This window comes from Gobius niger (genome assembly GCF_951799975.1).
Source record: "Gobius niger genome assembly, chromosome: 3".
NCBI lineage: Eukaryota > Metazoa > Chordata > Actinopteri > Gobiiformes > Gobiidae > Gobius > Gobius niger.
Window position 1 is genome coordinate 43,817,467 of NC_136854.1, and position 16,348 is coordinate 43,833,814.

Below are 16,348 nucleotides of genomic sequence, written 5' to 3' on the forward strand. Positions count from 1 at the left end.
TTGAAAGAAAAAGTCAGGATTTTCCTCCAAATATCCTGTCTTTAGCAGGACATTAGCCTCATGTGTGAGAGAGGCTACAGCTACACGCGTTTCTTCAAATTTACCTGAACCAGGATCATGTTGAGTTTGGAAATGTAGACTCCCTCTTTCTGCAAACAAAACACCACATTTACTTCTAGATTTCACCAGAATCTAACAAGAATCGTAGCCGTACTCGTAGTTCTACTGACCTCAACGACGGCAGGATCTGAGGAGGTTTTTATGATCAAACCAACCACGTACTTCTTAATTCCTGAAAAGTGTTAGAAAAATGTTAGAAAAGAACTCCTGTCGGCCATTTTCTTTCCCCCCGGTTTGCGCCGCACCTTCACACTGGTGTCTGGGCAGGATTTTCCAACGCGTTTTAATCACAGACTCCAGAATCTGCAGGGCGTAATACTGCAAACAGAGGGAACAGCGGCGTTATGATCCGGAGGACGGGGAAACCGCTCTGCCACGGTGACAGGGGGGGGGACATGTGGGCTGTACCTTAGTTTTCATGTTTTGTGAGAACTCCAGGATGGTGTCGACTCTGGTCCAGGCGTCCGGGTGGTCTTTGAGGTTCGTCAGCACCTCCTGAGCCACACGTTGCTAAAAAAAACAACAACAACAAAAAACACATGCTTATTTGAATGGACTTTAACTGGAAGAGGCACGTTTATTTGTAGAGCACAATTCAAAGTGCTTCACAGTTGCATAAATACAAGAAAGCAAAAAGAATCACAAAAACATCAACATAAAATTAATCAATAGGCTTGTTGCACAATGTGGCTAGGCTAGTTCCTCTGAGCGCTAGTACTTCCTGTTTGTATTAATTTCCATTAAGATTAGCTCAGACCAGTGAGTTCCTGGTAGAAATATTTCCATAGAGAAGACTTTATGTTTGTGAGGATCAGTGAGTTTGTCTTGAAGCTAAAGGCTAATTTAAACTCTGTAACTCCCGCCTGAAGCGAGAGGATCTTTTTTCCTCACGTCAGATTGTTTTTCCATCATTTTTTTGTTGGGTTTTCAACTCATTTGTGTAACTGTTTTGTAATTTTTTTATCAAATTTTTGTCATTTTTTTGTCATTATTTTGTCACATTTTTGTCATTTTTTAATCACATTTTTGTCCTTTTTTTGTCATTATTTTGTCACTTTTTTGTCATTTTTTAATCACATTTTTGTCCTTTTTTTGTCATTATTTTGTCACTTTTTTGTCATTTTTGTGTCACATTTTTGTCATTTTTTAATCACATTTTTGTCATTTTTTAATCACATTTTTGTCACTTTTTTGTCATTTTTTAATCACATTTTTGTCACATTTGTCATTTTTTTGTCACATTTGTCATTTTTTTGTCATTATTTTGTCATTTTTTAATCACATTTTTGTCACTTTTTTGTCATTTTTTAATCACATTTTTGTCACATTTGTCATTTTTTTGTCATTATTTTGTCACATTTTTGTCATTTTTTGTCATTATATTGTCACATTTGTCATTTTTTTTGTCATTATTTTGTCACTTTTTTGTCATTTTTTAATCACATTTTTGTCACTTTTTTGTCATTATTTTGTCACATTTTTGTCACTTTTTTGTCACTTTTTTGTCCTTATTTTGTCACATTTTTGCCACTTTTTGTCCCATTTTTGTCATTTTTTAATCACATTTTTGTCACTTTTTTGTCATTATTTTGTCACATTTTTGTCATTTTTTGTCACATTTTTGTCACATTTTAATCACATTTTTGTAACTTTTTTTTGTCATTTTTTTGTCAATTTTTTTTGTAATTATTTTCGTCAATGTTTTATCGCATTTTGGTCTTTTTTTAGTCATTTCTTTGTCACATTTTTGCCACTTTTTCATCAATTTTTCGTCACTTTTATGTCAATGTTTCCTCATTTCCATCATTGTTTTCGTCTCACTTTTGTTGCCATTTTCACACATGTTTCCCAGAAGCTTTTGGACTGGGGTGAAGCCAAACTGGAGAAAACGTGCTCAGGTGGGAGTTAAGGGTTAACGCATTACACAATTTGAAATAGTGCCTTTTTATGTATATCTTTTTTATAGCATGTTAGCCTTTAGCTTCAAAACAAACTATCAATCCTTTATGATCACAGGCGTCTCCTCTGAACTCGTTAATAAATGATCATCGACCGGGAACTCACCGCCCACAACGTAATCTTTAGACAATATGATTATTATTCCAGGAAAATAACACAGACAGGAAGTACTGGAGCTCACACCTTCAGGTCAGAGGAACTAGCATAGCCACACCGTGCAACAAGCCGATTACAGTAAAAGGATTTGAACATCGTCAGGGTTGAGGCCTGTCTCACATCCTCATGAAGACTGTTCCAGGTTTTAGCTTTAGCCTCAGTGTGTTTATTATTGACTCCCCCTCCCTGAAGTTCTCAGGGCCCGAGATGGTTCATACGGCTCGAACATGTCAGAGCAGAGCTGTTTTAAAGTCTATTCTCTGAGCGACAGGAGTGCAGAGACCGGAGCGCTGGACTAATACGCTCGTACTTCCTGGTTCTGGATTGTTCTGCAGGATAAGTCTCTCTCAGTCTGGTTTTGACAGTGTTCCTGGGATCTTAGTGATGTTTTTCAGAGGGTAAAAAGCTGCTGATGTGACTGCTTTGGTGTGGCTGTTTAAGCTCAGACTCGATGACTTCATGCCTTCATTTGGACACAGATTCTACTTTATGATTTTGCACATCATGGATTCACTTTTTGAATCCACTCCAGAAGCTCAAAGGAGGAGCAGCACAGGCTTAAAGGAGCTTGTCTCGCCAGACTCCGCCTCTTTACAGAAGAGGGTCTGGCAACACTCGCGCTTTCAAAGGAAGTGACGCAGCGATATGGAGCCTACCGACCAATCAGAGCAGCTCCTGAACGGACGTCACGTTGTTACGCCTTTGTTTTGTAGTTTTTCAACACAAGCTTCACGTAATGCTCCGTATGCTTGTGTTCTTAAGTGTTTCTGACATAAACAACAGAAGTCATTTCCTGAACTCCGTGTGGCAGGAGCGCCATTGTTAACGTCCCAATGATACAACTTTCTTGACGCTGTTTCTGTCGTCACATCCGCTATGTTCTCATTGGCTGCTCTAAGCTTCGGTCGTCCCACATTAGTCCCGCCTTCAGCAGTAGCTTTTCTACGACAGGCAGTGTTAATTTCGTCGACTAAAATGTTTAGTCTTAATTTTAGTCAAAGTGATATTTTTGTGACTAAAATTGGACTAAAACTAAATTAAAAGTTTCTCATGAGACTAAAACTGTGACTAAAATGTCCAGATATTTTAATCGACTAAAATCAGACTAAATAAAAATGAAAAGGAGAGACTAAAATCATCCAAACTTGTATTGAGCGTCTGAAAGAGCCTCAGATCATGTTTAAAGGATCAGCTCTGAGCTTTGTTCATGTGGAGCAGAAACATGAAGCAGAGGAACAACATTAAATATGATTATAATGAATATTATCAATGCAAAGTCGACTACATTAGTCTTGAATTTAGTCGACTAAAAGTAGACTAAAATTTAAACGTTTTTTTTTGACTAAATCTTAGACTAAAAAAGACTAAGACTAAAACTAAAATAAAATATGTCAAAATTAACACTGACGACAGGGTCGCCAGACTAGTCTCCTGTTTATTCATTAATAAACATCAGAGATGAGTCTGGATGCCAGGCTTTAAAGGAGCTGCTGCTCTGGAGACCGTGGACGACGTCACACCAACATTATCAAGAAGAATCTGCTCTTTATGTTTTGCCTGATTAAAGTAATGGAAGGTAGGCAACGTCAGGCCCAGGGGCTAAAACCGGCCCTCCATCATGACTTCTGGCCCTCAAGATGATGTGGAGGAAACACATGTAACATCATTGCCTGGTCTGCCAGACACTCCTCCTTTCTGTTCAAAAGAAGAACCGTCAGGCGGGAACTCGCAGCCACATCGGTTCAAACACGGATCATCCACCACCACCTCTTTCAAAACTTTCAACATGGCGGCGCGGTGACCGAGACACTGTTTCTGCTGCTCTTTCGTCTGTTTTAAAGCTTTTGGAAAACATTAAATCCATAAAACCGGTGCAAGAAACAGCAGCTCCTCGTAAAAAAGGATGTTTTTGAAAAGGCTTCGAATCCGGCGTCGCTCTGATTGGTTGATGCCGTCTGTCAATCATTCTTAAAGCAGTACTAAGTAACTCTTCCCCCTAGAGGCCATAAGCGCAACAGCAGCTGTAGTAGAAAGTTACGATTTTTTAACTTATTAATTGTCTTGGAGAGTAAATACTACGCTGACAGAAAAGGTGAAGGGACAGAGGGTTACTGTGCATCCAATTATACAATGGAAATATTTTTTTTCACTCAAACTTGGCTGTAAATACTGTTTAAAGTGACGTTAGCCCGCAGTTAGCTTTGCCCGTTAGCCTGTTAGCTTCTTCTTCGTGATTCCATTAGTGTGTATTGCTTTCTCCGGTCCGGTGGCAGTCAAGTTGCAAACATGGTTTTCTGGCCAGAGACACCAGGGGGCGATGAAAGACCCTCCAATCATCCCATAAACACTTGTATCACCCCCACAGGGACTACGGGGAGGGTTTATTAAGGTAAACACGTTACTTAGTACTGCTTTAAGTTTGGAGTCTGTAGGAGCTAAAGCGGTGAGGTCTCCGGGTCTTTCGCACGGTGACTCCCAGAAAGGAAATGACCATATCTGGATTGTAGCGTCATCTCCAGGACCCTTCAGGACACGTGGATATAAAATAGACCACAGACCACATGACCCCACTCGCCCTAGCTACCTGGGGTTACTCATCCACACACATCCGACTCACTGAGCTCCGGGACCTCGACACACTGGCAGGACTTAATGATGTCAAAGTACAACACTAGATGGCGCTGTGGAGGGCCTCACCTGTGATCCGATGTCGTGGTACATGGAGTTGACGACATTGTCCAAAAGGTTGATGTCGAGTTTCTGGTTGAAGTCCAGCAGCTGTCGTGCTGGGTGATCGGCCAACATGGTCATTTCTGCGGGCATAGAGCTTCTGCAGGAGAGGAGACGCGAGTCAGGACATGATAACACACACAAGTCAGTCTGGAGGTACAAGGGCGGGGTGCGATACCGGTACTTTAACCATACCGATATGTTTGACACTTCATCTGGCCGATACCGATCCGATACACTCTTTTTGTATTATTAGATTTTTACATCATTATATATTACCAGTTTTACCACTAGTTTTTCATAAACATGGAAGACGTTTTGGCTTTAGCTTTGAATTTTAACCCCTTAACTCCCGCCTGAACCGAGAGCATTTTCTCCAGTTTGGCTTTACCCCAATCCAAAAGCTTCTGGAAAAAAGGTGAGAAAATAGCGACAAAACTGAGACGGAAACAAGGATGGAAATGTGACAAAAAAGTGACCAAAAAAAATAACCAAAAAAATGACCAAAAAAATGACAAGAAAATGACAAAAAACGACAAAAAATATGACAAAAAAAGACAAAAATTGTGACAAAAAATGACAAAAAATGTGACAAAAACGACAAAAAAACGACAAAAAAACGACAAAAAAACGACAAAAAAATGACAAAAAAAGACTAAAAAACGACTAAAAAAAGACAAAAAAGTGACCAAAAAAATGTGACAAAAAAATGACAAAAATTGTGACAAAAAACGACAAAAAAACGACAAAAAATGTGATAAAAAAAGACAAAAAAATGATTTTAAAAAAATGACAAAGTTACAAAATGAGTTGAAACCCCCCCCCCCAAAAAAGATGGGAAAAAATGTGATGACGTGAGGAAAAAGATCCATTAGATGAGTTTTGTAGGTCTTAGCTTTCAAATGAGGCATTACACTGGCCTACAGGATTTGGGTAAAGCTGAACTGGAGAAAATGCTCTGGGTTCAGGCGGGAGTTAAGAGGTTAAATTAGAAAGTTTTTCATTAGCAGGTGTTTTAATTCTGTTTTGAAATGTGTCTTGTCTAAGCCCACGAGAGCTGAGCACTTCTGTGAAAGACACGATAATAAGAATAAATCAAATCAATCAATTCAGTGTGCTAGCTTAGCGATAGCATGAAGGCCGGGAATCTGCGGTCCTGGATCTGCAGCGGCTCCATCTGCAGGTTTACCGCTGTGATAAACCCTGGAAGCGCGGCGGTGCGGTAACCAGATTCAGGACCGCAGATTCACGGCCGTCTTGTATCGGACCCTTCCAGTCATCAAATCCGATACCGATACTGAATATCGGATCGGTACATCCCTGCTAAATATAGAACCATAAAACAGTAATAATGTTCCTTTATCCCTTTTCCTTCCATTTGCATTTGTGTCATTTGTTTGAGGTGAAACAACCAAGAAACTTCCTTTAAAGCAGAACTAAGTAACTCTTCCTCCTAGAGGCCATGAGCGCCACTGCAGGTGTCGTTTAAGTGGTGCTAGCCCGCCGTTAGCTTGCTAGCTTCTTTTTTGTGATTGCATTAGTGTGCATTTGTGGCTCTGACCCGGTGGCAGCGAAGTTGCAATTGTGGTTTTGTGTCCAGAGACACCAGGGGAGATGAAAGACCCCCCATTAACACTTGTATTACCCCCAAAGGGACAACGGAAAAGATGTACTAATGTCAACAAGTTACTTAGTGCTGCTTTAACAAAAGGGCAGAAAAAACACTTTCAAAGTTTTTCTAATTTTTCCCCCCAATTTTTAGCACATTTTTTCAGGTTTTTTCCCCCATATTAATTTTCCTTATTTATTCCCTAAATGTGTCCCAATTTTCCTTATGTGTTTCTTCCTCAATTTTCCAAAAATATTAATTTCTTTCCCATGTTTTTACACAAACTTTTCAAATATTTTCCCCAAATTCACCCCAATGTCCATTTTTTTTCACCCCCCAAAAAATGTTCAACTTGTGCTTCATTTTATTTTTATTTTATATTTTGATGACCAATAGCATCAACACTTTTATATTTCCTTTTGGTACCCGCTTTCGATACTTTTATGTAGATTTTTTTTATACCGTGGTTGCTCGGTACCAGCCCCAGATTTAACTCAGGATTCGGTCCTTGCAGAGCCTAGTTTTGTTCTCACGTTGTGCTTCAGACCCGTCTCTCTCAGCGCCAGGAGGTTGAAAGAGAAGTTGAGACTGAACACTCGGCAGTTTAGGCACTGCTGGTATGGAAAAAACAAAAGCATTGAAAGCAGGTACCGAAAAATATATATATCTTTAGAGACAAAGTTTTGATGCCGCTGGTTCAAAGACAGTATGAACCCCGCCTGAACCGAGCACATTAACACAAGTCTGGCTTTACCCAAATCTAAAAGCGGCGACAATGCGAGGAAAACGATCCATTCAGACGAGTTCAGTCTGAGCTTTGAAATGAGGCGTCAAAATCCTGGTTCGAGATGACAAATATTTTAGTTTAGGCAATGAAAAAAGTATCAGGTTTCAGTATTCTGCACCGGTAAAGATTTTTGTTTTAAACGGTGCCCGGTCAGAATCAGAATCTTTAATCAGACTCACGCTCGGTCTCCAGAGTTTTATCTTATTATTCTTCTCCGATGCTTACTCCAAGTGAGCGGTTACCTTTTATTAATTAAAAAAAAAAAAAAAAATCGTACCAATTTTTTCATATTTTCTTTTTCCTTGATTTTTTTTTATTTTTATTCTATTTATTTATTTATTCCCCCCCTAAATATCTTCACATTTTCTCACGTTTCATTCCCCAATTTTTACCCCAATCTTAGGGCTGTTCAATCGAAATTCGATTACGATTTCGATTACAACAGTAAACTATTACAAAATTAGCATAATCGCAAAAAATCTATTATAATTTTTTTTTTTCAATTTTTTTTTTTTTGTTTAATTTTTTTCAAAAAAAATTTCAATCAATTTTTTTCTATTTATTTATTTTTTCTAATTTTTAATTTTGGGATTTTTGTCTTTTTCTGCTGGATTTTTGTAATTTTTTTGCTGGATTTTTGTCACTTTTTTGCTGGATTTTTGTCATATTTTTTAAGGATTTTTGTCACTTTTTTGATGGATTTTTTTAAAGGCAACAAATAATCGTTTGAATAATCGTGATTTCAATTATGACAAAAATAATCGTGATTATTATTTTTTCAATAATCGAGCAGCCCTACCCAATCTGCCCCCAAATTTTCACATCATTTCCTAAATTTTTCCAATGTTTCCCAAATTTACCCCAGTAAATTTACTTATCTACATATACATGTGTGAAAACTAGGCCTTTCAGATGTTACTGTCAATGTTTTTTTTTTAATTCTTTTTATTTTTTAATCTGTCTATATAGTGTTTGTTGCCATAGCTGTGATGTATCTATTTTAATTTCAGTTTTCTGGGTTTTCTCTGGGTTTCGAGACGTGGGGCGAACAGGGTGGAGGGAACGGGTGAAAAAGAAAAAAAAAACATGTGTGTCGACCATATGACTTGCAACATAAATATTTCTTCCTGACATGAGCACAAAAAGCAATAAAAAAAAGAAAAAAAAAGAACAGATTCACAAACTAGGATTTTTTCTCGGTACAATCGCGCAACATGAAAACATAATTTAGATAAAAATAAGCTGTAAATGTTTTAAAACTGTAAGGCTATAAGGGCATTGATGAAGAATGTTAAACATCTACGCTTTAGTCGATCGTTTTCCGAAAGAATCTCCACAAACACAGAGGCGCTTGTGATGTCAAAGAAACATCCAAGGGATACGCGAAACAAAAACTGTCGTGATCCAGCGCTTTAGACCAGGGTTAAGTTCTAGTTTCAAACCAAATATTACATTTATCAACACGAGGGAATAGGATTTTTCTAGCTTGAGCTTCAGTTTGAAGGAAATAAACATTACAATATAACAAATATCATCGGCAAAAGGCACGACTTCTTTAATTATTATAGACTCTTGCTGTGATGCAGGGATTTTGCTCCAATATATTGAGAGTTTTGTCTCTTTTAAAGGGGGGTATTCTGCAAAATTGACTTTTTCAAGCTTTCCATCATGTTATTCTGTCACTCCCTCATTAAAAACATGGCTGAAGTGTTGCCTTGGCACATTCACGTATTTCTGAGTAATCTGTAAAAACTCTGATGGCGGCCATTTTAGGGATAGGTTTGCCTGAGTCCTCCTAGGAACGCCCCCACCTCCTGGAGACGCCTCCGAGCTTTGGTCACCAGCCGAGTAACCAACCACTGCTCCTCAGCAGAACCCCCTCCCCACTGATGCCACAGACAGCGTGTGGAGGGGGCGTGTCTAAAGGCTCAGAGGTTCTTAAAGAGACAGAGGCCTATTTCAAGACATTCACTACAGCCATTTTGAGAGAGACATTTTATACAAGGCAGTTATTCTAATTTACTGCATTTACAGACCAACAGGAGGTTTGTCATCATTGTAGTGTGATATAGACTGGTGCTATGGGACTGAAAAAAGCAGAATACCCCCTCTTTAATTCATATAGTCTGGACTTGATCAAAAAGTGTGAGGCTTTGAACAATTCATCCCGACTAAAGTCCAGAATAGATCGAAATTGAACGTTGTTTTTGAACCAGAAAAAACAGCCAAACAAAAGTAATGACGAATAATTGATTTATCGGCGACAAAAACGAGACGTAAATGGGGACAAAAATGCCACAAAAAGTGACGAAAATGCAACAAAAATACGACAAAAAATCTACAAAAATGCAATAAAAAAGTGACAAAAAAATCTACAAAAAGTGACAAAAAAAATCTACAAAAATGCAGCAAAAAAGTGACAAAAAATCTACAAAAATGCAGCAAAAAAGTGACAAAAAATCTACAAAAATGCAATAAAAAAGTGACAAAAATCTACGAAAATGCAACAAAAATATGATCAAAAAATCTACAAAAATGCAACAAAAATGCGACAAAAAATCTACGAAAATGCAACAAAAATGCGACAAAAAATCTACGAAAATGCAACAAAAATATGACAAAAATTTACAAAAATGCAACAAAAAAGTGACAAAAAAATCTACAAAAATGCAACAAAAAAGTGACAAAAAATCTACAAAAATGCAACAAAAAAGTGACAAAAAATCTACAAAAATGCAATAAAAAAGTGACAAAAAAATACAAAAATGCAACAAAAAAGTGACAAAAAATCTACAAAAAAAGTGACAAAAATCTACAAAAATGCAGCAAAAATATGACAAAAAAATCTACAAAAATATGACAAAAAAGTGACAAAAATCTACAAAAATGCAACAAAAATATGACAAAAAATCTACAAAAATGCAACAAAAAAGTGACAAAAATTTACAAAAATATGACAAAAAATCTACGAAAATGCAATAAAAAAAGGGACAAAAATTTACAAAAAAGTGACAAAAAATCTACGAAAATGCAACAAAAAAGTGACAAAAAATCTACGAAAATGCAACAAAAAGTGACAAAAAATCTACAAAAATGCAACAAAAAAGTGACAAAAATGTAAAAAATGCAACAAAAAAAGTGACAAAAAAAAGCACAACATTTATGACAAAAAAGTGACGACGACGCAAGAAAAAGCTTCACTTTAGCAGGTCTTAGCTTTCAAATACAGACTGTGAGCTCCAGCCTAGAAGCTTTTACATTTGAGTAAAGCTGAACTGAATAACACGTGCTCGGTTAAGGCGGGTTTTGCTGTTAAAAGGATCAAAGTCTAAACTAGCCGAGTCCCACCCGCAGCAGCCCACGCACCACCCTTTGAGAACCGCTGCTCTACATGTCATTTTATTTAGTATCCATTTTGTAGCGAAGAGCAAACAGCGCCCTCTGCTGCTCAGAATAAAAACGGGTCCGCCTTCACATCATCACAGTGTTAACCGCTTTCCAAGTTTAGCAAACGCTCTACAATCGTAATATCTTTGCTCAAGTTGCAGAAAAGTACAGCCAGCGCCTGCAAGTGGAAAAGTACCAAGCATATGATCGCAGTACTGAGTGACTTTATGAACTACGGAGTGATGCAGGGTCAATTATAGCTCCTAAAGCTTTGGGAGAGTGACAAATCTTACCTTTAATGTCTCGCCCTTTTGTAGAGAACAATTGGAAGAGGTGGATTTCGTGCAGAGACGCTGACGCCCTCGTAGAAACTTCAACGCGTTGATTCAATGCGATATTTACAGCTAAGTCAGAAGCTAACGTTAGCCTTTCCGTATAACTCAAGGGTTAATACTTATCGAGTCTTGACGATCTTTGGGAACACCTCCGGCCGTCTTTAATTCAACATACTGCCAGCTATCTCCCGCTGATCGGCGATATTTCACAAAGATGACTCGAGAAACCTACGAGGCTAGCAGCGGTCCGCTCGGCTACGGCAAGGCGAATAGAATGTTAGCCTAGCTCCCGTCCGCGCAGCTAAGCTAACTCCGCAGATCTGCTTTAAAAAAAAAACCTCTCGATTCCGGGTCATAAAACTCTCCGTGAACGAGTGTCGTGGTTTATTTCGTGGTGTTTGCTCGCAGTCAGTTTTGGAGGCTGCAGTGTTTTTTTTTAGTGCGTGCTGGGAGCTGCTCCTCGGTGCCCCATGCTTCAGTCACACACAGACCGGATTGAACTGGTTGAAACCGGGATGTGTTCGGTCTGTGGCTCAGGCCCGTTGTCAGCGCCGCCGCGGAAAGTTTTGGACGAAGGGTCGGCCCCTCGCGCGAGCGGAGCCGCGCATTGGACGAGCCGGCGTTATGTCACCGCGGGGGGGGCGGGGCTTGCATGCATCAGCGTTCCCATGGCAACAGCTCTCCTCGCTTCCATCGTTTGGGGATTTTCCGCTGCGAGAGGCGAGGCGCTGCAGGTGAATAGGGGACGTTTTTGAATGTAGAGGGATCGATTTGAAACTTTCGCTGTAAATTACTGATATAAATGTGAGGGGGAAATGTATTACGAGTTTTCTGTCATTTTAGTTTTTTTTTTTTAACCCCTTAACCCCCGCCTTAACCGAGCGCATTTTTTCCTGTTCAGTTTTAGCCCAATCCAAAAGCTTCTGGGAAAAAGCTGTGAAAATAGCGACAAAACTGAGACGAAAACAATGACAAAAATGTGACAAAAAAAAGACAAAAATGTGACAAAAAATTGAAAAAAAATTGAAAAAAAATGACAAAAAATTGACTAAAAAATGACAAAAATGGGACAAAAAAAAGACAAAAATGGGACAAAAAAATGACTAAAAAATGACAAAAAATGGGACAAAACAAAGACAAAAATGGGACAAAAAAAAGACAAAAATGTGACAAAAAAAAGACAAAAATGTGACAAAAAAAAGACAAAAATGTGACAAAAAAATGACAAAAATGTGACAAAAAAATGACAAAAATGTGACAAAAAAATGAAAAAAAATTGAAAAAAAATGAACAAAAATTGACTAAAAAATGACAAAACTGTGACAAAAAAAGACAAAAATGTGACAAAAAAAAGACAAAAATGTGACAAAAAAATGACAAAAAATTGACTAAAAAATGACAAAAAATTTACTAAAAAATGACAAAAATGTGACAAAAAAAAGACAAAAATGTGACAAAAAAAGACAAAAATGTGACAAAAAAATGACCAAAAATTGAAAAAAAATTACAAAAAATTGACTAAAAAATGACAAAAATGTGAAAAAAAAGACAAAAATGTGACAAAAAAAGACAAAAATGTGACAAAAAAATGACAAAAAATTGACTAAAAAATGACAAAAATGTGACAAAAAAATGACCAAAAAAAAAACAAAAAAAATGAAAAAAAATTGAAAAAAAATGACAAAAATGTGACAAAAAAAGACAAAAATGTGACAAAAAAAAGACAAAAAATTGAAAAAAAATTACAAAAAATTGACCAAAAAATGACAAAAATGTGGCAAAAAAATGACAAAAAATTGAAAGAAAAAAAGACAAAAAATTGACTAAAAAAAGACAAAAATGTGACAAAAAAAAATACCAAAAAAGTTACAAAAATTAGTTGAAAATGATGGAAAAAGAATCTGATGACGTGAGGAAAAAGATCCTCTCAGTTCAGGCGGGAGTTAAGAGGTTAATGCATTTGTTATCACATTGTTTTTGTCACTTATGATTTTTTTGTTGTTTTCATCTTGTTGTTGTTGCGTTTTCATCTCATTTCCTTTTTAAATGTAGAGGGATCGATTTGAAACTTTCGCTGTCGATTACTGATATAAATGCGAGGGGAAAATGTATTACGAGTTTTCTGTCATTTTAGTTTTTTTTTTTTTAACCCCTTAACCCCCGCCTTAACCGAGCGCATTTTCTCCCGTTCAGTTTTAGCCCATGTAATTCTTCTTTTGTCGCTTTCGATGTGTTTTTTTTTTTCTTCACGTTTTTCACTGTTTTGTAGATTTTTTGAAACATTTTTGACGTTTTTCTGTCACTTTTTTGATTCTTAAAAAAAAAAAAAAACACTTTTAAATTGCTTTTTTAAGCCCTTAACTCCCACCTGAACCGAGCACATTTTCTCCAGTTTGGCTTTACCCCAATCAAAAAGCTTCTGGAAAAAAGCTGTGAAAATAGCGACAAAACTGAGACGAAAACAATGATGGAAATGTGACAAAAAAGTGAGAAAAATGACAAAAATGTGACCAAAAAAAAGACAAAAATGTGACAAAAAAATGACAAAAAATTGAAAAACAAATTACAAAAAATTGAAAAAAAAATACAAAAAATGTGACAAAAAATGACAAAAAATTGAAAAAAAATGACAAAAAATTGACAAAAATGTGACAAAAAAATGACAAAAATGGGACACAAAAATGACAAAAATGGGACAAAAAAAAGACAAAAATGGGACAAAAAAATGACAAAAATGTGACAAAAAAATGACAAAAAATGGACTAAAAAAAGACAAAAAATGGACTAAAAAATGACAAAAATGTGACAAAACAAAGACAAAAATGTGACAAAAAAATGACAAAAATGTGACAAAAAAATGACCAAAAATTAAAAAAAAAATGACAAAAAATGGACTAAAAAATGACAAAAATGTGACAAAAAAATGACCAAAAATTGAAAAAAAAATGACAAAAAATGGACTAAAAAATGACAAAAATGTGACAAAAAAATGAAAAAAAATTGAAAAAAAAAATTACAAAAATTGACTAAAAAATGACAAAAATGTGACAAAAAAATGACAAAAATGTGACCAAAAAATTACAAAAAATTGAAAAAAAATTACAAAAAAATTACAAAAATGTGAGCAAAAAAATGACAAAAAATTTACTAAAAAATGACAAAAATGTGACAAAAAAATTACCAAAAAAGTTACAAAAATGAGTTGAAAATGATGGAAAAAGAATCTGATGACGTGAGGAAAAAGATCCTCTCAGTTCAGGCGGGAGTTAAGAGGTTAATGCATTTGTTATCACATTGTTTTTGTCACTTATGATTTTTTTGTTGTTTTCATCTTGTTGTTGTTGCGTTTTCATCTCATTTCCTTTTTAGATGTAGAGGAATCGATTTGAAACTGTCGATTACTGATATAAATGTGAGGGGGAAATGCATTACGAGTTTTCTGTCATTGATTGACTGTGGAATTCTTCCGCAGTCAATTATTGGTTTTCATGTTCTTTATTATTATTCCTCTTCCATCTTTTTCCCGATTTTCTCCAGCTTTCAGCACCTTCATGCTTTGTGCAATTTATGCAAGTTATGCATCAAAACGTTCCTCATGTTGAGGAGAAGGTGCTGTTACTTTTGGGACTTCTGCAACTTACGGTTTTTCCGCAATCGGCCGAAATGTCGGAGATTTTTCCCATTGACTTATAATGGGGCTGCCACAAATCCATGCTTTTCTGCACTTTTTTCTGCATTTTATGCAATTTCTGCACTTTGTGCATGTTCAGCTTCTGCAACTTGTGTTTTTTTTTTTTTATAATTCAAATATTTATTGAGTTTTGTCTTTTATAACAAACAAACAAAAATAAAAAATAAATAAAAAACAAAAACAAAAACAAAAAAACAAAAAAACAGTGAGGTACATTATTAATGTTGGTAACACTCCATTCCACCCCACCTCCGACACACCGCACCCAACCAAACCCAGCCAGGCGCAATGTATCAAGGTAGTGCAGAACAAAGCGACATCCTAATCTTTGTAAACAGCTGATGTCCAAATTACATTGTAGACATGTAAGTGCAGAAACTGTCCCATTGTTCCTTCATGGTTTCATTCGTACAGTGTAGTCTTCCCAGCATCTTTTCGCACGCAACATTTTCAGTCATTCTTTCTTTCCACATTCTAAGTGTTGGGGCATGAGGGTCTTTCCAAAATTTCAAAATGAGTCGGGAACATGTTACCAAAGCAGTATTTAACACTCTAAATGTATGTTTGTTTAACATTGGCACCTCTCTTTTATCTCCAAGCAGACACAGTCTAGGTGATTTGGGCAGATTGCAGGATAACCAACCTTGCATGTAACTTAAAACGCTGCTCCAAAAAGGAGAGATCACCGGACATTCCCAAAGGGCGTGCATCAAAGTACCTTTAGCTGTTTGGCATTTCCAACAAAGATCGTTTCTGCCAATACCCATTTTATAAAGCCAACTTGTGGGTTTTGAGAAAAACTTGTCCTTCTGCAGTTTTCCAGTTTTTTTATACAAGAGTTTGACATGTTTGCATTAGTGTGTATGTGGGAATCCAGCCAATGGGGAAACTCCGCCTTTCAGCCATTTGTGCTTCTGCCAATCAAGCACTGAGGCCATTTCAACAGTTTGACCAGTTTATGGAATATAAAAGTTTATGCAAATTAACAATTTATGCAAAGTAACCACTTTATGGGATTTAACCAGTTTATGCAACTTAAGAGTTTATGCCATTTAGGATTTATGAATTTTAAAGAGTTTATGCAATTTACATAATTTATGCAAAAAAACCATTCATGCATTTTACCACTTTATGCAGTTTATACAGTTCATGCAACATGACATTTTATGCATTTTACCAGTTTATGCAAATACGATTATGCAAATTAAGCAATTTATGCAATTTGAACAGTTTATGCAATTTCTGCATTCGCTTCCCGCAATTCCGCAGTCAATCGCAATGGCGCAGCCATTGCATTTCTAGTCTTAGTTGTTTTTTTTAACCCCTTAACCCCCGCCTTAACTCCTGTTCAGTTTTAGCCCATGTAATTCTTCATTTGTCGCTTTTGATATATAGATATATTCATTCTATTTTGTGTTTTTTGTCACGTTTTTCACTGTTTTGTAGATTTTTTGAAACTTTTTGACGTTTTTTTCTATTAACCCCTTAACTCCCACCCGAACCGAGCACATTTTCTCTCCAAGCTTCTGGAAAAAAGCTGTGAAAAAGCAACAAAACTGAGACGAAAACAATGA

General features: G+C 36.5%; 1 protein-coding gene across 1 annotated transcript in view; it reads right to left on the reverse strand.

The window, feature by feature from the left end:
• The window catches only part of LOC306960771 (exportin-1-like), a 49,415-nt gene extending 37,784 nt beyond the window's left edge, over positions 1 to 11,631 (reverse strand). The window contains exons 1-6 of the mRNA XM_079553300.1: positions 11,042 to 11,631; positions 4,933 to 5,065; positions 529 to 630; positions 366 to 438; positions 231 to 292; positions 105 to 149 (exon numbers count right to left, since the gene is read on the reverse strand). Coding sequence (XP_079409426.1) covers positions 105 to 149; positions 231 to 292; positions 366 to 438; positions 529 to 630; positions 4,933 to 5,058 — 408 coding nt within the window. The 5' untranslated portion in view covers positions 5,059 to 5,065; positions 11,042 to 11,631. The remainder of the gene's footprint in view (positions 1 to 104; positions 150 to 230; positions 293 to 365; positions 439 to 528; positions 631 to 4,932; positions 5,066 to 11,041) is intronic.
• Between the last annotated feature and the right edge of the window lie 4,717 nt (positions 11,632 to 16,348).